The sequence below is a fragment of the Pteropus vampyrus genome, unplaced genomic scaffold, assembly GCF_000151845.1.
Source record: "Pteropus vampyrus isolate Shadow unplaced genomic scaffold, Pvam_2.0 Scaffold103, whole genome shotgun sequence".
Classification (NCBI taxonomy): domain Eukaryota; kingdom Metazoa; phylum Chordata; class Mammalia; order Chiroptera; family Pteropodidae; genus Pteropus; species Pteropus vampyrus.
Window position 1 is genome coordinate 367561 of NW_011888884.1, and position 23935 is coordinate 391495.

General features: G+C 37.6%; 1 protein-coding gene across 5 annotated transcripts in view; it reads left to right on the forward strand.

Annotated features, from left to right (window-relative positions):
* The window catches only part of LPAR1 (lysophosphatidic acid receptor 1), a 130211-nt gene that overhangs the window by 71244 nt on the left and 35032 nt on the right, over window positions 1-23935 (forward strand). For all 5 annotated transcript variants that reach the window (XM_011364924.2, XM_011364925.2, XM_011364926.2 and 2 more), the window contains one exon: window positions 9000-9747. In XM_011364924.2, coding sequence (XP_011363226.1) covers window positions 9000-9747 — 748 coding nt within the window. The remainder of the gene's footprint in view (window positions 1-8999; window positions 9748-23935) is intronic.

Consider the following 23935-nt stretch of genomic DNA (forward strand, 5'->3'; position numbering starts at 1 on the left):
TTTTTTTTTTCTTATCTATTTTTTTATTGATATGGATATCTTCAAGTCTCTAAACTTAATGATTGAATCTCAGTTCTAACTCATTGCTTCAGTCAAGGCCAAAGGCTCATCTTTTTTTCCCAGTAATATTTAATGCTCTGTATCCATAATCTGGGAATCTGCTGCCCGGGCAGCCTATTACCTTGGTTTTTAGCTGCCTTTTAGCTCAGCAGTGCATCTAAAAGACTACGTATATTTCTCCAGCATGTCTTAGTGTTTGTAGTGATTTTTTCCATTCCTTCCTCTTAGGACCAACTCAGAATTCCCTCTCTCTAGAAATTTGACAAGGAGGATGTTGCCCATTTTATCTCAGCCCGTTACAAGGGGGTGTAAAAGATACACAGTATTTTCATTGATTTATAATTTGTTATCTATAGTTATTTTTTACACATATGTACATCATATCTATATACATTGTTAGTTTATAAGAAGTAGCATTTTATGTACTTTTTCTGATAAACCTTAATCTAGGGGTTGCATATTCTTCAGCTATTTTAAAGATTCTAGCTTTAAAACATTTTTCGTTTGTATCAGCATTGTTTTGTGGCCTGTTTCTAGTTCTAATGGCAGATTTTCCACTTTTTTTTTATTGTTTCTAATTTGAGGCTATAAAAAGTATGGGAACTATTTTTCTTGTAAATAGAGACTTAATGGCATTTAATTCAATACTGTCTCTTTTGTAATCTTTTGTGGGGGAGGAACTGTGTGGAAGGTCTGATTACTTTAGATTTAAGAACTGGAATTGAAGAGGCCTTAGAAGTAATTCATATCTTCCTTTCCAAATGAGAAAATCGACACTCAGAGCATTTATGAGACTCATTGAAGACCAAATTAGCTGGTGAGCATCAGAATCAGGAAGAAGGCCTCCCCCGCTTCATTGTTGTGTTTTAACAAAAGTGGGAAACCAAGTTGGCTCGATTGATGTCTTATTACTAGTCCTTTATCCATCACAGATTAAAATCTCTCTTTTAAAATGACAGTAGAGCACATATTTACATTCTTCTCTAAGTACTTACTTAATCACATAGGTTTAATTACCAGTCTGTAAGCTGTGCCAAGTGTTCCCTTTTATACTTGGCTAATGAATATGTAATTATCTTTCTGGAGATTAAAAAACACATGGGATGGACTGTGAGTGGATACAGCAGGCACTCAGGTGTATCATTTTGGCACCCCTTGAAGGCATAGTGTAGTGTAGTGCAGTGCCATGCCCATACCTGGCATTCCATAAATGTCTGTGAATGTGCGAATGAATAAATGAAGTGCACAGTGACGATGAACACCATATGTGTGCCTCTTTAGAGTTTAGGCTTGGCAGATTTGTTATGACTTCTTTTGAGATCACATGATAGGGTGAGGTAAATTTCTGAGATTTGAAACATCTGTTCTGTAGAGCAGCCAATGAGACTTCCTCCCTCTGCTCCATCATCCTGAGATGTAATTGGTAAATGTGAAAAGGGCATGAATGTGGATTTCTCTTTTTAGCTTTGAGGACAATTTTGGGGTTAATCCTATTTTATTTATGTCTTTGTTTCTCAGGCAGAGCAGATAAGCTGTAGCTTAATTATAGAGAAATTTCTAATTATAGTGATTTAGATTTTAGAATAATAAACTTAAAAATATTTGTTGAGTTTTGTCCAATCATATATTTATTTTTCCCTAAATTTCTTGCAATAAATATTAGTTACTTTTCTAAAGAAGTAAAGAAAATCATTTATAGTCTTACCTATATACATTTCACAAAATTGTCATTCTATACATTGTTTATCTTTCTATTTTCACTCTTTCTCCAGTAATATGAAAAGTCGTCATCCTCCTTTAGTATTTTAATTACGCAATTTGGTGGTTTTTGGATCATCATATTTAAACTAAGTTTTGAAAATTATTGTTATAATTTAAATATAACAATATGCTTTGATTTTTACCTGAGAAATAATAAAATTAACAGATATTTACACACTCTGTTCCCTTGTTTTCAAATTCTTATTGATATGGTGATTTTAATCCAGATTGTTGTTAAATTATTATTTTTATAATTATCCTTTCGAAAATTATTTTCGATAGTTTTAAGTTTTATAAGCATGTGAAGGGCAATTTCTTAGACTCGCATTATGTGGGTTTTTGGTGCTTGCTGCCAGTGTTTGTTTTTCTTTTCGACTTTTCTCATGGCTTACTTGCATTTGTGTTTTCTTTAGGAAGGAAATGGAGGTGATGTGCTCTCTGAGCTCCCATATCTCTGGGACTGTTCTTTATTGCGCCCACATGAGAACATCAGTATACAGTACTTAGCTGTAGAATTTATGGCTCTCAGATATTTTCTCCATATAATGGAGGTTTGGATTGCCTGTCTTCTGTCCTTTGGAATTCTGCAGCAGAGGCTTCATGACACTCTGTTCTCTCTCCCTAGATATTTGATTTGTTTACTTTTTATTTAATTTTGGGTTACTTTTTAGAATTTTTAACTTTACCCTTGAGATTCGAAAATCTAACCAAGTTATCTACAAATTTTAGTTGCTTTTAATTAACTCTTTCATAATTTATACAAACTTAAATGGTAATCCGATGTCTTTCTTCTTAAGCAGTAACTTTTCTTATGTTTCAAGCTATATTACTTCCAGCTTTGGCCTAGTCTTTCTTGGATTCCTAGTGTACCCAGATTTCTTTCCTCTATGTGCCTCCTTTCATTCTGTCATCTCTGACCTTCTTCTCTGAGTGGTGGGTGGATTTATTAAGTATGTCTTCTAGTTGCCATTTCAGTTTCCTGGAATTTTTATACTTCATTTCATAGCCTGAATTGCTGTTTTTTAATTCAGAAATTATTTTCATCTCTTTGGTGGGCACAGGCTTTCCGAAGATGTTAATCTCTGGTACCAGTGATTATGCTTGCTGCCTTACATGGCAAAAGGGACTTTTCAGATGTGATTAAGGATTTTGAGATGGGGAGATTATACTAGGTTACCTGGGTGGGCTCAATGTAATCAAAAGGTTCCTTGAATGTGGAAAAGGGAGGAAGAAGAGTCAGCATTAGAATGATGCAATATGAGAAGGACTTGATTAGCCATTGCTGGCTTTGAAGATGGAGGAGGCATGAGCTAAGGAATGTGGACAGTCTCTAAAAACCCTCTTCTAGAGCCTCTGGAAAGAAACACGGCTCTGCCAAAACCTTGTCATTTTAGCTCGGTGAGATTTTAACCCTGTGAGACTCATTTTGGACTTCTGACCTCTAACACTATTAGATAATAAATGTGCATTTTTTTTTTTCTGTTTGCTGTATCATTACAGCTATGACTACCTTAGTGACTTATAGTGCAATCATAGTTCAATTGGATTCTCCCAGAGCGTGATGTGGGTTTCTGCCTAAATCCATCGGGTCCTGAAAAAATAAGAAAGCCCATTCGTACTGCCCTTCTAACTACTATGGGAGATTCTCCCAGGGTCTCCTTCACTTATTCTCCAGACCTGCCACTTTTTGCAAATAATAGGAGAGAAGATTTAAATCTTTCAATTGAGTCCTGTCGTACTAAATCTAGCTGAAACTCCTCTTTTTCTTTGCTGTATTCTACCCTTACTATTTTTAATTTCTGGTATATTTTCTCCTGTTTTAATATTTAGCTGATAATTTTTATAAAATATAGAATTCCTAGTATAGAATTTTAACTCTGAAATAGACCTTATGTATATTTAGTACAATTTCACAAAACGGATGTTCAAAAAAATCATATGTAATGTCATTAAATATGGCATAGTTTTTATGATACCACCGCTCAATTTTTGAGAGCTAAGAGATGGCATGGGAATGAGTTACAGGCCATTTGCTGAGTAAATGTATGGGATACCATTAGACAAATTCTAGTAGTTTTATTCATGTTGGTGTATTATGATTTAAAAAGGCAACTTACATTTTATTTTGTCATCCTTAACTGTATAGTTTTTTGTTGTTGTTTTTTTACAGAAGAGCAAAGAAACTCCACACGTCACCGTGTGGCATTGTTGGCAGTTGGTGTTCGGGAGCTGGGGTGCTGTGAAATACTACATGCTTCATGTTTGATTTAAAAACTTCTTTTGTCCAAAGAAAGTAAATGGTTAGAAGGGCTAAAGGATAGAACAGAGTTTTGCATTTACATTTATAATTTCTTTATCCTTTGCAGAAAGGAAACTTGTAAAGTGTAAACATTTTTGGAATTATCTTTAATTCGTTAATGCAGTCAATATGTATTTAACATCTAAAACGTCTGTCACTTGGATGTTACGTAGCAACAAACAAGAAAGCTAGAATCTCCGCTGTCAGTGTTTATAGCCTAGTATGGGGAGGCGCCAATAGCTAATTAACCAATTACTATACAGTGGGGTAAGAGTTGTTATAGGAATAATGCAGAGAACTGTAGTAGGAAACACCATGCCCAGATGTGGGAAGGTCTAGGGAAAATGACTAGAAAGAAAAACATTTAAACTGATGCATGGAGTATAGGCAAAATTGGGGAAGGTCATTCTAGGTTAGCGGACCTCAAAGTGTAGTCCCTGGACCAGAACCATCAGCATCACCTGGGGCCCCACCTCAGATCTACTAAATCAGAAATTCTCAGAATATATTCAGAAATTTGTGTTTTCAAACCCTTTGGGTGATTCTGATGCAGAAAACCACTGTTGTCACTGATGCCGAGAACCGAATGTGTAAGAGAGTTATATGCATGTTGCATATAACTGAAGCAGAGAGTTCGAAGTCATTAATAGCTTGAGTTGAGGCTGGAAAGGCAAGGGAGGCCTGATAAGGTAGTCGAAGAGTTTTGATTTTTATTTTACATGCTCTCGTAAGCCACTGAAGCATTTCCAGTACGGGAGCAGCATGGCCAACTTTGTCTCTTAGGAAGATCACTGGAGAAGAGACTGGCTCTGGGTAGCAAGAACACTTAGGAAGCCAGTGTAGTAGTATGCTGGTGGACGTGAGAATGGAGTGGTAGACAGGCCGAGCAGGAAGGAGAATCTACAGGATTTGGTTATTGATTAAGTGGTAAGGATGAGGGGAGAAGAAGGCATTCCCAGGTTTAGCTCTCAGACCACTGGAGAGAGAGCGGTTCTCCAGTCTCTGGAATAGAGAGCACAGTTCCTTAGGGATCATGAGGGAAGATTATGTGTTTGAGTTTGGTTTTGATCACGGAGATGGAACTGCTAATCTCAGAGGTAACAGTAGGCAATTTGATATTTGCCTAGATCTCAGCAAAGAGGTATGGGTTAAATAGATATGGGATTATTTGGGATACATAAGATACTCAAGATCTTGGAGGACATATTAGAAAGCTCAATGAAAGTATGTTGAATGAGAACATAAAACATATAGAAACATTAATATTGTTCATAATATGGGGAACCCTCAGAAATGACTGAGAAAGACCAGCAAGAGAGGGATCAAAACCCAGGAGAGTGTGCTGTCATGAAAGCCAAAAAGATATTTCTAAGGAGAGTCTCTCAGTCATGTATTTAATGCTCTGAGGAGGTCAGTAAGGTGAGGGCTGAAGAGTTTCATTGGAATAGCCACGAGATTGGTGTGACTTTGGGAAGTTACATGGAATTGAAAACTTTGACTAGAGTGGATTTGATGGAGTAGATTTGGCAGGGTAGAAGCCATCCTATAGTTAGTTGAGAAATTAGTGTAAGAGAGACACTAGAGAGCAATTGGCCACGAAAGAGAATAATAATCCAAGCTGGAAGGTGAAGAAGAGGTCATGTAGGATTTCTTTTTTTTACCTTTTTCTTTCCCTCCCTCTCTTCACTTCTCCCTCCCTCCCTCTCTCCCTCCTTTCCTTTCTTTTTCGAGATGGTAGAGACAAAACTCGAATGTGGATAGGAAAGATTCAGAGGAGGAGAGAGAAGGAGTGGAGGGGGCAGAACCGAGATATAAGGAGGAGAAAGGAAGCAATTTCTAGAACAAGTTTCTTGAAATAGTAGGAATGAATGGGATTCAGAACACTGGGATGGCAAAGGGTACACCTTTTCCATCGTAACAGAAAGAAGAAAGGAAGGGTACTTGAATAAGTAATTTTGTCTTTGGTGGGAGAAAGGGAAAAGAGTTCTAATCTGATGATTCTCTTTCTTTTTTAGCATCTGCTGATGGAGAAAGGGAAGATGAGGCTCAAAAGAGAATAACATATCTTGAGATAATCATGCTAAGCGAAATAAGCCAGATAGAAGTTGAAAACCACATGATATCACTTATGTGTGGAATATAAACCTGAAAGCAACAAACAAACTTGACAAACAAAGACTCAGGGACATGGACAATAGACTAGTGGTTACCAGAGGGTAGCGGGGAGGTAGATGGGATTAAAGGGGTGAAATATGTGATGACAGAAAGAAATCTAAGTATGGGCGGTGAACACACAATGCAATATATACATATGCTTTACAGTTGAATTCTATACCTGAAACTTACTAGATTTTGTTAACCAATGTCACCATAATAAGATAAATAAATAAATAGATAGACAGATAAACAGACAAACAAACAAATAAGAGAACAAGAGACAAGTTTAAAAATGACTACGGAGAAGATATAAAATAATAAGTAGGGGAAAAATCAGATTTCTTGTGGCACTAAAATCTCATTTCAGGTTAGACATCATGAATTTATACCAAAATCAAGCTGCCAGATATGTTAACTTTCTCTAACTCTTCTCAGAAGTCTTGGTGTAGGTATGGAAGTAGCAACCAATTGCATTCACCCAAGACTGGTGTTATTCTAAGAAAATGTTGCAGAAGTACAATGGGGCAAGTAGATTCAAAAATAAAGGTCTGTGCTTCCTTATCTGAAAATTTTTTTCATAACTCGTTTAGTGACAAAACTTGCTCTGAATGAATTGATGTGAGGCTGTTCATAATCTTATCAAATTTAGTGTATGCATCTTTGCTTCAGAAATTAATGTGTATGATTAAGGAGTGCTGTCCCAAATTTCGATAGGGATGTTACATCATATATTGTTTATGTACTGTGTAACTGGTCTTAAAACCAGAAAAAAATTGAATTCTAAAGGACGTCTGACCTCAAAGCCTTCAAGAAGATAATGTGTTCCTGTGTTAGTAATAAAGATGTGAAAATGATAAACTATGGAATCTAAGCGGGATAAGGAAAAGGGAAGACAGAGAGGGCAATCCATTGGGAAAAATAGGATGCTTAAGGAAATAGAGGACTTCAAAGAACTGATGTATTGGGGATCAAATGAGAAATTTGGAAAAATGGAAATTGTGCTATTTAGAAGGTATAAATTATTTCCAAAGGGAGACGGTTCTGAGTGGTTACAGAGTCCAAGGTGTGACCATGGAAGTGCCTAGCTGTGTCTCAATGAAATAGAAAGTCATCAGAGAGGAGGTCAAGAAACTGAAAGGCAAGAAAATTAGATGAATTACCCAGAGCAGTGGCAAGATTTGGGGTGGAATGGAACACTGCAAGCCAGAATCGCAGCTCTCAAATGAATGCGGTTCTGTGGGAAGTACGTAAGCTACCAGCAGGTAAGGCAAGGGCTTCACTCCTCCCTTGGACGATGATCACTTTAAGAAACAGACAACAGACAGCATCGTAAGTGTAATGATAGAAGCATAATCTAAAAGCTAGAATGTCTAAATGAGGAAAGAGACTCTAGATGTCTGGACCACTAAAAGACTAACCATTTAATAAGCATTTCACACTGTTTTGGGACTTTCAGTGTTTGGTAAACATTTATGCACAACTTGTAGCTACTCAGCAGAATATATGGTCAAAAATAGTAGTTAACTAGGCTATACACCTGAAATTAATATAATAGTAGAATGTTAACTGTAATTGAAAAATAAAAAAATAATTTAAAAAATAGCGGCTAAAACTCACATTTGCTAAATAATTAAAACACAGTGCAAGATAAAAAGAAAAAGGTAGGATGTGAGTTGTCTTCAAGAAATTTTTTTGTAATCCTAGAAGTCGCAAACAAACTTAAGCCTTCAGGAAAGTGATTTATTCTGTTCGATGTGTAATTTTCCAGTTTCTCTGTGTTACTTTAATTTTCTAATTTTGTCTTAATAGTTTAATGACTACCTGTATTATTCTGTTGTAAACTTCCTCAATCCTTTTGGGATTCAAGTGAAGTATAAATAATTAATAAGCAAATATATTCTAGTTGAAAAATAAGAAAACATAATATTTATCACTTTACATTTTAAAAGATATACTTTAAGTATACTTTGCTTTTTGTAGAGCAGTGTCAAAGTGTCAACCCCTCTTTGGAGATTACATTAGGTAATATATTTCTTAAGTCCCCCAAAAAGAAAAAAAAGTTCTCAAATGTCGTTGATCGGTTGACGAATGCTATTCTGGGGATAGGAGTTGTGGGGATAGACAGGGCTGACCACAGGAATGTAGAGCGGTGAATGCTGGCTTTGGGCAAAGACGCTGTGATGCATAGTGACTTCTTTGAAATGTTGGGACTGATGGTCCTTGTGGGGACTTGCATTAAAAATGTCTGTCACAGATCAAACATTCTATGTGAGAACAGAAATGCAGAATAATAGGGCAATAATACCCTATCTATAAACCAGCTATGTTTACAGAGCCCCTAAATAACAGGTCAAAGTAGATTTCACTATGGTAAATATTCCAATTGCAATGCTCTGCAGAATTCTCATCCGTCTCATGTATTTTAAGAAAGATTTCTGGGCCATGTGGCTTTTCTAGTAGACTTCAATGATGTGCAACCACCAAGCACAGACCTTGTCATTTATTTAACTCCAACTGTCTTTAATCTTGAGGACAGTAATACAGTGAGAAACCTTGGGGTTTCAATATAATCATAGAACATTATGCAGGATCACAGTTTCAAATTCTTTGCCTTTTTCTTTCTTGCCACATTTACCATGAAGTCTTATGTTATCTATACGTCTTAAATTTGGATCTGTGGTTTCTTTTTTTTTTTTTTTTCATCTTTCTTCCTTTCTCTTAGTTCACAGCCATGAATGAACCACAGTGCTTCTACAACGAGTCCATCGCCTTCTTTTATAACCGGAGTGGAAAATATCTTGCGACAGAATGGAACACAGTCAGCAAACTGGTGATGGGACTTGGAATCACCGTCTGCATCTTCATCATGTTGGCCAACCTACTGGTCATGGTGGCAATCTATGTCAACCGCCGCTTCCATTTTCCTATTTATTACTTAATGGCTAATCTGGCTGCTGCAGACTTCTTTGCCGGGTTGGCCTACTTCTACCTAATGTTTAACACAGGACCTAATACTCGGAGACTGACTGTCAGCACGTGGCTCCTTCGTCAGGGCCTCATAGACACCAGCCTGACGGCATCTGTGGCGAATTTACTGGCTATTGCAATTGAGAGGCACATTACGGTTTTCCGCATGCAGCTCCACACACGGATGAGCAACCGGAGGGTGGTGGTGGTGATCGTGGTCATCTGGACTATGGCCATTGTTATGGGTGCTATCCCCAGTGTGGGCTGGAATTGCATCTGTGATATTGAAAATTGTTCCAACATGGCACCCCTCTACAGTGTCTCTTACTTAGTCTTCTGGGCCATTTTCAACTTGGTGACTTTTGTCGTCATGGTGGTTCTCTATGCTCACATTTTTGGCTATGTTCGCCAGAGGACTATGAGAATGTCTCGGCATAGTTCTGGACCCCGGCGGAATCGTGATACCATGATGAGTCTTCTGAAGACTGTGGTCATTGTGCTTGGTAAGTTTTTTCTTGACTGTAAATTGATAGATTCTCAATGTCTTAATATAAACTACATTAGTTTATGAGTGCGTTAAACAACAATATGAATATTCACCAGGTATATATGCAGGAATTATAAGGGGATGAGATACTTTATATCAAATCCCTATGGCAAGGTCAGCAGACAAGTCTTTCTACAATTACAAAGCCGGCGTTAGGGAAATACATGTCTCAGTGGTTTGGTATACATGGTGATGTGAAAGATGTCATTGATAGTTTGGCTATTGAATATTGAAAATTACAGCGTTTGACAGGTTTTTTTACACCCGATTGTGGAACTTTTGCCTTCTGGTCTCTTTATTACAGATTTTCAGATAGTGTTTTTATATGTAGTTATTTTATGAGTCTCTTTCTAATTAAGTTATCTTTCACATTGTGATTGTTACTACATACATGTAGGTAAGTGTATCAAGGATTTGTATGGATTTACTGTACAAAAGGGATTCGAGTTAATGGCATTCTATGACAGTCATCTTTATGAAAATTTATGTTTTTTTCCATTCATTTTCTGTTTGCAGCAATAGAAGTTATTCGTATTTTAAGGTGAAGAGCAAGATTTTATTCTTTTATGTATACTTAAATAACTATTGCCTTTAAATCACTATCTTGGATGAAAAATTTGTGATAATGATCAAGATGAACATATTTATTTTTTTATTTATGTAAAAATAAATGTACCCACGAAAAGGTCACACACGGAACATTTCTTTTGGAGCTCAGAGTGCCTCTTAAAAGTTCACCCAGTGAGAATTTGTTTAGATAATTACCCGCATTGAATTACATTTTCTCCATAGACTATATTCAAGATAATATTTTTATTTAAAATATTTCAAATCTTTTTAAAAATCTGTCAGCATTCCAGTTTTCCCCATGGAAATTCAGTGGAAAGTTCCTCTAATGCTCTTTGCTCCAATTTGTAAAGTAATGTTGAATGAATGTAACCTGGGATTGTGTAGCTCTCCTGAAACTCTGGGAGTTACATTAATTTAGTCACTGGAAAGAGAGAAAGACATAATTATCACTAAATCAGCATTCCAGTTGAAGTAGTGGTCCCATCTATTTTGATTAGAACAAATGCGTCATGAGATCGTATATAGGTGTCCTGATTTGTGACCTGTAAAGATGAGGGTGAGACCTTGGAGTTGCCGACAAAACTAAAGCCCTGCCTGACACTAACTGACACACTTAGATAACGTTCCCGCTGGGGGCCTCGTCCCCTCCAATGTGAGATTATTCTGTTCTAGCCAATGAAGCTTAATGGTACACAAGTGGTTTCTCTATGTGTTTAATTATCAACAAAGACCTTGGGGTACCTGTGCCACAAGCACATGTTTTCCATGATGTGAATGAAACACGTCTCAGTTTCCCATGGATGCTACTTTTGTATGCAGTTAAACAACATAATGTATTTCGCTTCTGTATTGACTCAAATATTTGTTTCTTTACTGATGATCTGAACCTTGGTTGAAACTTTCCATATGGAGACCCTTTTCTATTATACCTCAAGTGCCGCTTATAGTCCATAGACGACCAGCAGAAAGTGACTACCGAACTTGGAGTATGAACTTGCCAAGTTCCTGTTTTAATTTTGACTTTTTTATAATGCCTAACATATGTTGGTGTGCAGTATGCTTATTGACTCACGTAAAATTAACTTTTGGGCCTCATCGGGTTGCTTTGTAGGTTAAATTAGAATTATTTTGAGGGTTTATAGGGCAACAATTTCAGTGGATAGCTGCCCTAAATGCCCCTTCTACCTCAGCATACCCACTCAAATCTGAAAATAACAGAAATAATGTTGCTCTCTGAGGTTTAAACTAGTAGACTCTACAAAGATTGACTATAGGTAACAGGTAACCTCTGGAATAAATAGCATTATTTCTATAGGTGTGTGATGGAAGAAGTTTAAAACATGGAAAACTGCTGTCAGGATGATAAGTGAAGAAATTTGGTGAGGCAAGATATGTATGTGATTGTGACATAGGAAGGAGAAATTAAATAAATGCACCGCAGCATTTTTGAAAAAAGCAGCAAGAATGGGAGAGTGGGTGAGGTGAGGGGTGGGGGCTGGGTGGTTAGAAGGCTTAGAGTAGGGAATTCATAGTCCTAAACAGATGCTTATCATGACGATGCCTAATACCATTCATACATTGCACTCTGTTGCTTGAATTCTGCGTAACCTTGATTGCATGGAAGAGATGGGTTGGTTTTGTAGGAACAAGAATTCTAGTCTACTTGAAGCTCTTCTCATTGTAAATTAGTTTATAGACAATTGGGTTTTTTTTGTTGTTGTTGTTTTATTTTTATTTTTTTGACACGTTTGGTTTTTCATATTTGTCTTCTTTGCCACATTATCAGCTTTGTGACGACAGGCAGGGATTGTAATGACGTGTTGTCTCATTTTTTTCTACATTACCTTCCAATTAAAATACAACAGCTTGGAAAGTGACTGATCACATGGATGCTCAATAAATAATATGTTTATCTTTCAGTTAACACTGTAGAGAAAACCTTCAGTTTCCATTTCACCACATCAAAACGACCTCATGATCAAAAAAAGGATTTGTTGGTCAACAAGTCAAATTCCTAGGAGTCAACATAAAATAAAGGTGCCTTTGAGATTTATGATGGCAATACCAGTAGTAGTTTTTAGGTACAAGATTGTGTATAAGCTGCTTTTGAGTGAGTACTGGATCTTAATATTTTTATTTGTCAAACACTTATGTACCATTAATTGTTTGCCCAGTACTATTATTCTATGTTAGGAATTAGTATTTGTAAATAGCAACCCTATGGAGTATAGGTGCCATTATCTATTTGCTATCCTCCTCTTCTAGAGGTGAACACCAAGGTGCAGAGAGGTTAGGTAACTTGTACAGAGTCACACAGCTAATTAAGTACAGGAGCTGGAGTTCATTCAGGCACTCTGGTTCCAGAGCCCATGTGATTTTCACTGCCATGCTATTCTGTCCGTCCATAATAATAAAAAAAATCATCAGCATATGTTGTGTTTTGTTTAAACTGCGCTCTGCTATTAAATTGAAACGTCCTTACCCATTTGTTTCTGTTGATAACTACCTAGCTGCCTGTGCTTTGTTTCCTGCCTAGAAGAGAGCTTTAAAGGAGCATTCCTCTTCTTTTTCGAATGATGACTCTCTTGACTCTCATTTCATCAGCCCTCTTCACTGTTTGCTGTTGGAGCGCCAGTAACTGACTGCTTCTGATTGAGTGAGGGAGTGTTTGCTTCCAGGTATAGTTAACTTGTGGTTTTATTGTCTCAGCATGAAGTCATGTAGTCCTTCCCCAAACTTGAATTCTTCCTACTTGACTTTTTCCAAGAATTCCTTTTGAGTCTTATTTTACAGTGGAATCAAAGTGACAGTCAAGACTTTCTTCCTTATTTGACCACAGTCTGTCTTTGAGTTGTAAGTCCTTGCCTTTCCTGTTCTATTCCTTGTGATGACACTTCTGTTGGGGATAATTTGGAAAAAGAAAAACCAGAATGTGGAAAGAGGAAATAATGGTTACGGGGTTACGGTAAGGAGGGTTTGCATCTGAGCCCTGGGATAGAGTGAGAGACAGAAAACAATATAAATCAAGGTGGGGCTTTTCCTTTTGGGGAAGAGAAATATTCTTTTTCTTGTTTGATCTGTTCTGGCTGGAAATGACCACCACTGAAGCTAAATGATCCCTTTTTACCTATGTTCTCTGTGCCAGGGTTAATACTTGGTACTACTTTCCATGTACTATTTATAACTTTACACCAAGGAAAGTTCTATTTCCCCTATTTTACATGGAAGGAACTGAGTTAAGATAGGGTTAGTAACTTGTCCAAGGTCACTTCTGGAAGCAGCAGGTCTGGAATTCAGCTGCAGGATTGTTGTAGACCATGACCTTCCATCATAGGACACTGATGAGGCATACCATACAAGAGACTGTTACTGGGGGGTGATAACAGTGATGGGGCCAGGTGGGTTTAAGTCCATTGTTTTCTTGTTCACTCTGATGAAGAATAATTTGGCCAGTATCGTGTTAGCAGATCTTTATGTACTTCTCTATTTAATTCATCAAACATGTTGTTGAGTGCTAATCGTGGGCTGAGGGATAAAAAGATGCGTAAGGTAAACTCCATTCTTTACAGAGCTTATAGTGTAGTAGAGGAGACTAAGGCCTGCAAAAACAGTCGGGTCCAGGCACTAATAGAGGCAAGGGCTGAGTGATCCAGGCGCTAATAGAGGTATGGGCTGAGTGGAAGGAAAGGAGGACCTCCCAGGGGAGGCAGTATTGAACTAAATCTTGGTGAATGTGGAGGTGCTTGCCAACCTGTCGGATGGTGGTGTGGCAAAGCTAAGAAATAGCAGGAGCAGTGGTCCTCCCCTTTGAGGAACTGAAAATAGTCCAGTGTGATTAGCAGATAGTGGGGCATTCACACTGGAGAGGTCAAAGCCTTTATAACATACCAAGGAGTTTGGGCTTCTGCCTATAGGTGATCAAAGATGCTGAAGGATTCTCTAAGGTAAAGAACACCAATTCCTTATAGGGATGACCATATGGTTTATCATCCAAACTGAGGCACTTTTGTTAGAGGAAATGGATACTGAGTGGTTGGGACATTGGGATAACAGGCGTAAACCAAGACTGGTCTGGTCAACCTCAGGATGTATGTCACCTTCCTCTAGGCTCTGCTTTCTGCTGGTTTGTTTATTAATATTCTTTCTACGTTTTCTTTTGGCTTTTTAAATGTAGAGCTCAACGAACATTGGACTTGTTCCACTGTGTAAAAATGGTAAAGAACTTTTTTCTTTTTCGAAGTGAGGATCGGTCCAGATTTAGAATTTTAGAGCTGCAAAGGAACTTAAAAATCACACCAACCAACTCACTTATCTTACAAATAAAGAGACTGAAGTTCTCAAGTTAATTTAGAAATTTAGGCCCAAACCAAGATCCAGGTTTGCTGACTTTCACTAAGGAGCTATTCTTACTGCCTGTGCTGTCACCTTGCTCAGTCCTAGCCACACTTCGTCCTTTTCTTCCTTGTGAACATAGACATGTGTTTATGCGGCTAGCCAGGATTAGGTGCAAACACTGGCTATAAAGGTACCTGGCACCCACAGACAGAGTGCCCTTGAATTTGGCCTCATTATAACCAACTGGTAATCTCTGTAATGAAGCTTTGACAGAAATAACCGGAAACTGAATTACTTGCACATTATCTAATTAAAAAAAATAAATAAATTATTTAAATTAGTTTCAAGTATACAGTACATTGGTTAGACATCTATAATGTTCATAAAACGACCCTCCCAAAAGCGCCCCCTCTCCCCCCGCCCTCCACTTAACCATTGTATTAATGCTAACTGCATTCTCTCTTTCATGCTCTCTGTGCCCAACTATCAGCTCCTAATTTGTACTTCTTTAACCCTTCACCCCATTCTCCCAGCCTTTCAACCCCCCTCCCCTCTGTCCATCACCAAATGCATATTATGTACTTTTTAAACATTTTAGCATCCTGATAGCTTTCCTAATAACAGCATTATATTAGTTTGTTATTTATCTTGGGCTTTTTATTAAGTTTCTGTTTCACCCAGTGCGTGTATGTTTTCCCACTGATATTCATTGAGGCAAGATGGCTCTGGGATCTCCTCCTGACTCTGCCATTAACTGGGTGGTTCTGGGCAAGTTGCTTTCTCTGTGCATTCATTTTTCTGTACCTTCATCTGTAAGATGAAGTTGGCCAATTCGATTTCCAAGATTAGAGTTCTGTTTATTTCTCTACATAAAATGATAAGGGCATAACCACAGTGGGTCAGCCATGTAGAGTTTTCTGGAATTGGAATAAATGGAATTGGAATAAAACCAGGACTGTGAATTTTCTCCACACCAGCTTCTTCAATAATTAGTGTTAGATGTACTATTCCCCATTAAAGGGAGTGACACATATCTTTATAGAAAATAGTCTCAAAGAAATGATTTTATTATTATTATTATTATTATTTTGCTTTACTCTCCAGTAGAGAGTCACGTGACAGGAAGGGAAGGTTTCCCAGTTGGTCCTGTTGCTGGGGGAAAGAAATAGACACAAGAGTCTCTTATTCCCTGGCCACAGGTGACCAACAGCACATCCTGTTGCTCTGAAGAGGAACCAAAGCTCCCCCGAGTCTCCTCAGGTCCCCGTGGCACCTCACTGAAGGCCTCTTTGAGGAAGAACCCAAGAGAATATTCATGAGAGCCTTGATTGTTTGTCCAGCGCCAGCTTGCCACCCCGGGTGTGGTCAGGAGCGACATTCTGCAGAAGCCTTACAGTGTTCACCAGACCCCAAATCCTGGGCCCCGGTCAAGAGAGAAAACAAGTTTCAAATACTTTTGTTGTCCAACTCCATTCAAATATTTATACTCAGAAGAAAGTTTTAAACAGAAGCAAACAACAAAAATACCACATTAACCTAACAGAGTTCCTTTTGAGGTGAGGACAGAGCAACCAGACCATGAAGCTTTCTGATTTTAGGTCTGATTCAGACCTTATCTACCTGAGAGATTCTGGTCAGTTTCACAATAAACGTCGTACTGGTCAGTTTCACAATAAATGTTGCACAGTCATTTGTCATTATCATTAAAGGTCGTCAGAGCTGCAAAGCTCCCTTGAACGAATTGTGGTGACTACTGGGAATGACTGTTGCTAAGGGCTCGAGAGCTTAGATTTAGAATAAAATAGGTCAGAGTTTAGAATTCAGATCCCAGCTCCTCACTTAACTAGTTTCATGACCACGAGTAAATGACAGCCTCTCCACTGAACCTCAGTTTCAGAATTGATAAAATAAGGACAGTAAGACCTTTCTCATCAAGTGATTGTGAGCATTAAATGAGCTGATTCCTTTAAGGCACACTTAGCACAGTATCTGGCTACTACAAAACACTAAATGGTAGCAAGTATTATCATGACTATTAGGTCTTGTCTGCATGAGCATTTTCTCCCCACTTTTTTCTTTCTCTTTCTGACACACCCACGCTTACCCACACACCAGCATGCATACGATAGTGAATGTGATGGTCAAGATGGTGCTTCATTTCTATGACATGGTATAGAAGTACTATTGTGTTTTAGCACCTATTGGCTCTAATACCAGGCTATAAATTTTATTCTGAGCGACCTTTGCTTTTCCAGAGATACATCTGTGCTGCAACATTGCTGGCATCTTATTCATTGAGTCTCACTCAGCCCTAGATATGGAAATTTCTATTAGCACCACAAGAAAAGACATTTTTGGCCTGGTAACTCTCTGAGGATAATTAAATGGTATTGACCATTAAAATGAATTTTGCAGTGCAACAGGACATTTTGTCAGTATCTATTAGAGAGAATCATCGGTTCCTTCAGATGCACTTGCAAGGCTTAGGGCACAGCTGGAAGCCCAGCCGTCATTTAGGGTGTCATTCTGTTTCCTTCTGATCCACAGTAAAGGACTGTGTCTGACATAAATGGAAGAAATGGCAAATGGATGGGGTCATGAGACCTTATTGCTGTTCTCTAGCTGGTCCCAGCTTTACAGTGTGACCACCTGTGGGTCCTTTATTTTGGGCCTCATCACTGTTCACCTAGGAGGAAAAGGATATTTAACTCCTTATCTCTTACTGCTACTTCACAGACCTCTTTGGAGTATCATTATGGGCATGACGAGATGACAGGGCTTTATCTTACTTCCCATCACCTAGAACAGGGCTCTGCACCTAGCAAACTATGGATATTTTTTGAATGAATAAATAAAACATGCCTTTTATTCTGGGTGGAGTTTTACAGGTTCCCTAGTGACAATTGAAATATACCTGTGTAGCCTGAAATTTAATGTGGCTTACTAGCGACTGCCATTCAACAGAAATCTTGTTGTAAGGTAGTTATAAGGCGGTTCCACATCTTGCCTATCGAGGACTTTTTTGATGGGCAAGATGCGGAACTGCCTTACAGCTACCAGATTGAGCTTGTTAATATTAGTTTATTTTGTCAACAAACAGGTTTTGAAGGTCTCGTAGGCCCTCTGTTAAGGAGTAGGGGTACAAAGATCAGTGAAAATAGGGATCTTGATCTGAAGGAGCTCTCATTTTAGTAGATCTTGATAGATAATTTGAATAAATGGGTACAACATAACATGGTGAATAAAACATGCAAGGTGCTATGGGAGAGCCGCCTTCGATTGGGCAGTGTCAGGAAAGACTGTATGATGAAGGTGATAGTGGAATTGCGTCTTAGATACGTAAAAGTTTGTCGTGTGAACCCAGGCAAAGAAATCATTTCTATTAGATACTCTTTGCACTGTGAATTGAATTCAGTATTCAGTCACTTCCTTATATTGCAATTAACATGCCACTTAAATCCTCTTAGGCCTGTGAATCGCATGTAACTTGCTGGAGGTGGGAGGAAAGGCTGGCTTATAATATTTTCGCCAGCATGTTGCACTGGCGTAATACGTTCATTTTTTTTTTTTTTTGAATCAACCCTAGTTAGCAGATTCACATCATCAAATTGGTTATAAAGTAAATAAGTTTGAATGGTTACTGACCTATAAGGAAAGTGATGAATTTCTACATGTGCAAATTAACATCTTGTGGAAAGTAAGAAGGGCTCTATAGTGACATGCATTTCATTGAAATATCATTGCCAGGAAGCATTGACACACCTACGCTTACTATAAACACATAAACACATGTGAATCGCCAAATTTAGCAAATAAAAATAATTGCATGGGACATCCTTATACTAACAAAAGCATTCGTTTTTTTAATCTGAAAATCAGATTTAACTGGGCTTTGTGTATTTTATTGCCAAATAAAACATACAGCATTGGAGGCAGTTAAGCATTTTAAGTGACAATCAACCCTCTAGACATAGATTTTTTTTTTTTGTCTTGCAGTTTTATTTATTTAATATTTCTGATTTTTATTTTGAATTTTCTGGAAAGAAATAAAGGGGCATATCTGTTTTTACAGCATCTTATGTTTGTTTCTCAGGAATTATGTATGCTTATAAACAGATAATGTTTATGAGTTCAAAACTGAATTACCTCCTTTTACATATTCTTTGTCATGCTCTTTGAAAACATTTAATGCCATTTTTTTCTATGTAAACAAAGGATTTTTTTCTTATGTTTCTCTGTGTGTGTGTGTGTGCGCGCGCGCGTGTTTTTCCTTTAAGGTCTAAACTACAGTGTGTGCCTCTGAGAAGCTACTTTTTTTTTTTTTTTGAGGTATTTTAGTGAAGATGATAGTGTCTAGACTGAGTGTGGTCATGGCTTTACTTAAACCCTGGCAGGTCTCCTCCGCCAATAGAGGAGTTATTATAATGATCCAAAGCAAATACGAAGTCCTAGCAGGGTGACACAGCAACAACAGGGTCTTTTTGAAGACGTGGGACATAATCTGGCATCAAGAGACTGGAAAGTCATGGCTTCCCTTATTTATCCTGCCCCAGTTGACTTTTGTTGACACAAAGAGCGCTGCATTTTAAGTAGGGTTTTCCATGAGTTCATTCTAAACAGGTACTTCTGCACTTCAGAGAGCTTCTCTTCATGTGGCAGGCATGAATTCGTTTGCGTGAGCTGTTTTCCTTTCTTTGGGGAGATAGAAGGTAGCCCTTAGGAGCCCAGCCTTACAGGACCTGTACAGGAGACTAACAAAGTGAAAAGTTGACAAGCTTTTGCTGGAGCCAGCAAATGATTCACCGTGTCATGCTGGAGGGATTTGCTTTACTAACCTTGCTGAGCATGTGGTGCCTGGGATGCTTCTTCGTATATTGCTCCAGCCCCAAAGGAAAAGCCAAGCTATAAACCGAGGAGCTGGAATCAGTGGATTTCTGAACGAAAACAAGAGAGGCTGTACTTGGACAGCCTACAAAGTTCATATATAGTGATCAAATAAACAACAGTTTTAGAGATTAGAGCACTGGCTTTATTTAATTTGGCAAATTATAATGTCTTGGGGAAGAAAAGAGTGAAGATGTTTTCATTAAAAAACACTTCTAAGGCACCAGATACATACTCTAGCTTATTTATAATTACCAATACTTAAGAACAACTTATTTGGAATGGAAGAGAATGCCGTAGAGACCAAATTTGAATACTATGTTTAACAGTAGTGTAGATTATTACATTGCTGTGCTAAGATAATACGATGTAATTCTATAATGAAATTTCTTAATGTTTTTAGTTTAATCTGAATTGGTTCTTGCCACTTTTAAGGCAAGAAATCTGTCACTAAAGCATGCATAAATTTAAAAGGCATTAAAAGCAGGAACAGAAAAAATTAGGAAAAATTAGAAAATTGATCTGATTATATACATTACATAATAAATGGTTTACTGCTATTATATGTTTGGTATGTTGTCCCTCAGCATTTATTGACTTAAAACTTTATTATTTATTTATTTTTATTTTTTTAATTAATTTATTTTTATGGTGACATTGGTTAACAAAATCCAGTAAGTTTCAGCTGTACATTTTTAAAAACTTTAATAACAACATTGCATGTAGCTTTATTACTGTGTAGCTTATTTTGGTTATGGGATATTTTGACCTATTATTTTGATTAGACTTTAAGGACATTATTGCACTATTTTTATAGATTTAAGTCATAGAGAAACGTTCAATTTTTGTTGTGAAGGTATTTTCTGGAGTGTACTATTATTCTACTTTAATTCCTTCAACAACTTAAAACATTTCTGGTTTGCTACATTTTTTTTCAGATTTAACTAAAATTTTCATGAGAATCATGTTTTTGTATAGATTATAAAATATTTAATTTATTGATTAGGTTTTTTTTTAACATATCAATTGTAACAAAGTGTTTACCATTGTTTTTATTTTTCCTCTCACATTTACTTTTCTTGGCCTTATTCTGTAGGTAAGTTTTATCAAAAATATTTGATTTGGGAGCCTTTTAATATGTAATAAGTTTTACTGTATACAGTTTGACCACTGATTCTATTTTTAATTAATTTTATCTACCAATTTTATCTTTTCCTGGGACAATATTTATGGTTATATGAGTTTCCAAAAAAAGAAAGAAAATAATAATGTTAACATTTGAGTGCTTATTAGTCCTCAGGACTCATTAAGTCCTACTACTCTGCCCCAAATATACATAAAACTATAAGTAGGAATCTTAATCTCTCTGAATTTCAGTTTCATCATCCACCAAATATAGATAATACAATTTTGTGAAGATTATATATGATGATTGTGAACACTGTTTTTATAGGAAGTGTCATGTAAATGTAAGCTATGAATGTTTTTGCAGCTGCTGCTTATAGAGTAATAACCAAACAAAGGAAAAAAAGGTTGGAATGCTAAGCAAGAAATGTGACATAGTATGGTCAAAAAGGCATTAACTGTATTTTAACTTTTGATTTGCCACTTACTGGTCGGAGTGACTTTGGGCAATTCACTTAACCTTTATGACAGTTTCCTCATCTGTACCTTGAAGGGCTTCACTACTTCAGTGTTTCTCCAAGTGTGGTCCAAGAACCACCCACATCTAAATCACCTGGGATGCTCAATACACAGGCTGATTGCTGGGCCCCAGCCCAGACCCACTGAAGCAGAATCTTTGTGTTGGCATCCAGGCATCTGTACTTCAGTCACACAGACCTTGAGAATGACAGAGATAGGTGTCTCTGGCTTTGTTTTAAATTATATGTCATTTAACCTGTCCTTGCTCATTTTTAATGTCTGTTTCCCACCTTTTTCGAAATGGACCTATTGGCACTCCTTAAGTAGTGGGTGAGGGCCCATGATTGCCCCCACACATGTGTTTGTACATCTGCTTTGCAAGGGAGAAGATGAGGAGAGAATGATAGAGGAAGATAAGGTTAGGGAGAAAGTGCAACACAGCCCATCCAAATGATGGAGTGTTATATAATCACTGGGCATTTAGTGTCTATCTGTCTGTCTGTCTCTTTGCTATTAAGTAACATTGAGATAAATATTATCTAATATGAATCTTTACTTTCTTCACGGAGAATCGGTTACTTATTGTTTAATATTCTCCAGAAAGTTTGTACCAATTTACACTCTTACCACAAGGGAATGAGAATGTTTTGTTACATCCATGCCAATATTGGATAGCTTTTTTTCCTCTTAATAATGCCATGTTGTAACCATTTACATTATATTTATTCATGAAGATAGACATTATCAAACCTAGGAAAGCTGTGGAAAATGTTCTGGGATTTAGAAATTAAGAATAAACAAAACCAGAAGTAAATTTAGTGCCGTTTAAACATATGTACTACTTCGAAGTAGTTTATTCCATGGAAAGGTCTAAAATGTATTTATTTCTTTAGAACCCTAAAGGCCTAACAGCTGAACGGTATGGCACAGGGGATAACATTGTTACTTACCTCTGAAGTGCCAACTGCCTGGATACCAATCCTAGCCCTACTGCACATCTGCAGAGTCAATTTGGGCAAAATGTATTCAGTTGCTCCAAGCTTCCATTTCTTTGCCTGTATGTTGAGAGGCAAGGAAGAAACAGTAAAACCTCCAAAGATTAAGATATTAGATACCAGGCATGTAAGTACATGGTAGACACTGTTACAAAATACATAACTTTGTGTTTTCATCGAATGACTGTATTGCTATGTTGAAACTAAAGTCCCTGGATTAGTCCTCATCATGTTAGATCTTCATTACATTCTGAGAAGAAGGGGCAGGCCAGAAGGATCAGGACCCACCAAGTTTCCCAAACTCAGTGGGACAGGTTTTCCTGGGACTGGATGGTGCTTCTGTGTCAGGGGATCCTAAAAGACTCTAGAAACAGATATACAGAACTCACTTCTGAGATCTCCCACTTTCCTGTCTTCCTTAGACAACTTAAATTCCCATAATTCCTCAGTGCACTTATTCGCTCGATAATTTTTTTCACAGTGCCTTTAGGCCAAAAGAAATACGTAACAGTTTAATTTATTAAACAGTTAAATCAACTTAAATATATAGGTCCTAATACATTACTAGTCATTTCATAAAACAAAAACGTAACTACTTCTTAATAGCAGTTATTAAGTAAAGAGTACACCTGTTGGGCACTGCACAACTCCTCAAAATTCGGACTCAGATTAGACACTATCTTCATTTCCTGTTCCATATTGAGTTGTATGCAATACTTTCATCATGGACAGATTGCGAAGACGTGACGTCATCAAAAGGAATGTAATGCCATCTAGTGTTGAAACTGCGAACTACCTCATGGAGTCTGACATGTTCAGTGTTACTGTCAACCGTAAATTTAAAAGATCTGTTGAATTGTACACCTGTAACTTACTGGATTTCGTTAACCAATGCCACCATAATAAAAAATAAATTTAAACAAACAAACAAACAAATAAAATATCTAGTGACTTTGAATTCACTTTGAAACCTAAGGTGCTTCAGGGCCCAGTTTGGGGACCAGGGGTCTTCTGTATTCCTGATTTACGGCTTTACTTCAGTTTTGTTTTGCTTTGTTCTAACTGGTTGACCCTTCTTGTTTCCTAGTTCCTGTTTTTATTTATTTCTTGGTTTTGGCTGTCTAGTTTCCTTCCCTTTTGCCCAGGGCCATTCTCTGTTCGTCTCCATCAAGCAGCAGCAGCAGTGTCTGTCTCTGCTCTTGGAACTTCGCTGACCTACCTGCAGCCCCGGAGGCCCCGAGATGCTTTGGTAGCTGGCTGTAGGTCAGTCACTGTGCTGTACATCGTACAGGGCTTCTTCAGTTCACAGGTCCATGGAGCATCCTTTCCACCGTAGATGACCTAAAGGGTATGCCAGTGATGTGCCTTATCTTTAGATGTTGATCTGTGGCAGTCTCCCTGGGGTGTGGATGGGCATGACTTCCACATCAGACCTCCCAACTCACAAGAGGCACTCTGCCTTACAGCAACAGAGACCTGTTCAGACCACATCTCATTGCTGCTGTCCTTGGCATGTCAACCCAGAAAATGTATCCGAAGCAGCTGAGTGGTTAATTGTGGGCTCTGGACTAGACTGCTTGCTTTTATATTTTAGGTTTACCACTTATTGCTTAATTTCCTGAAACTTCAGATTCCTCAACTGCAAAATGGAGATAATAATAGTTCTTTCTTCGTGTTAGAATCAGATGAGCAAATAAAGTGAAAATAAAATATGGC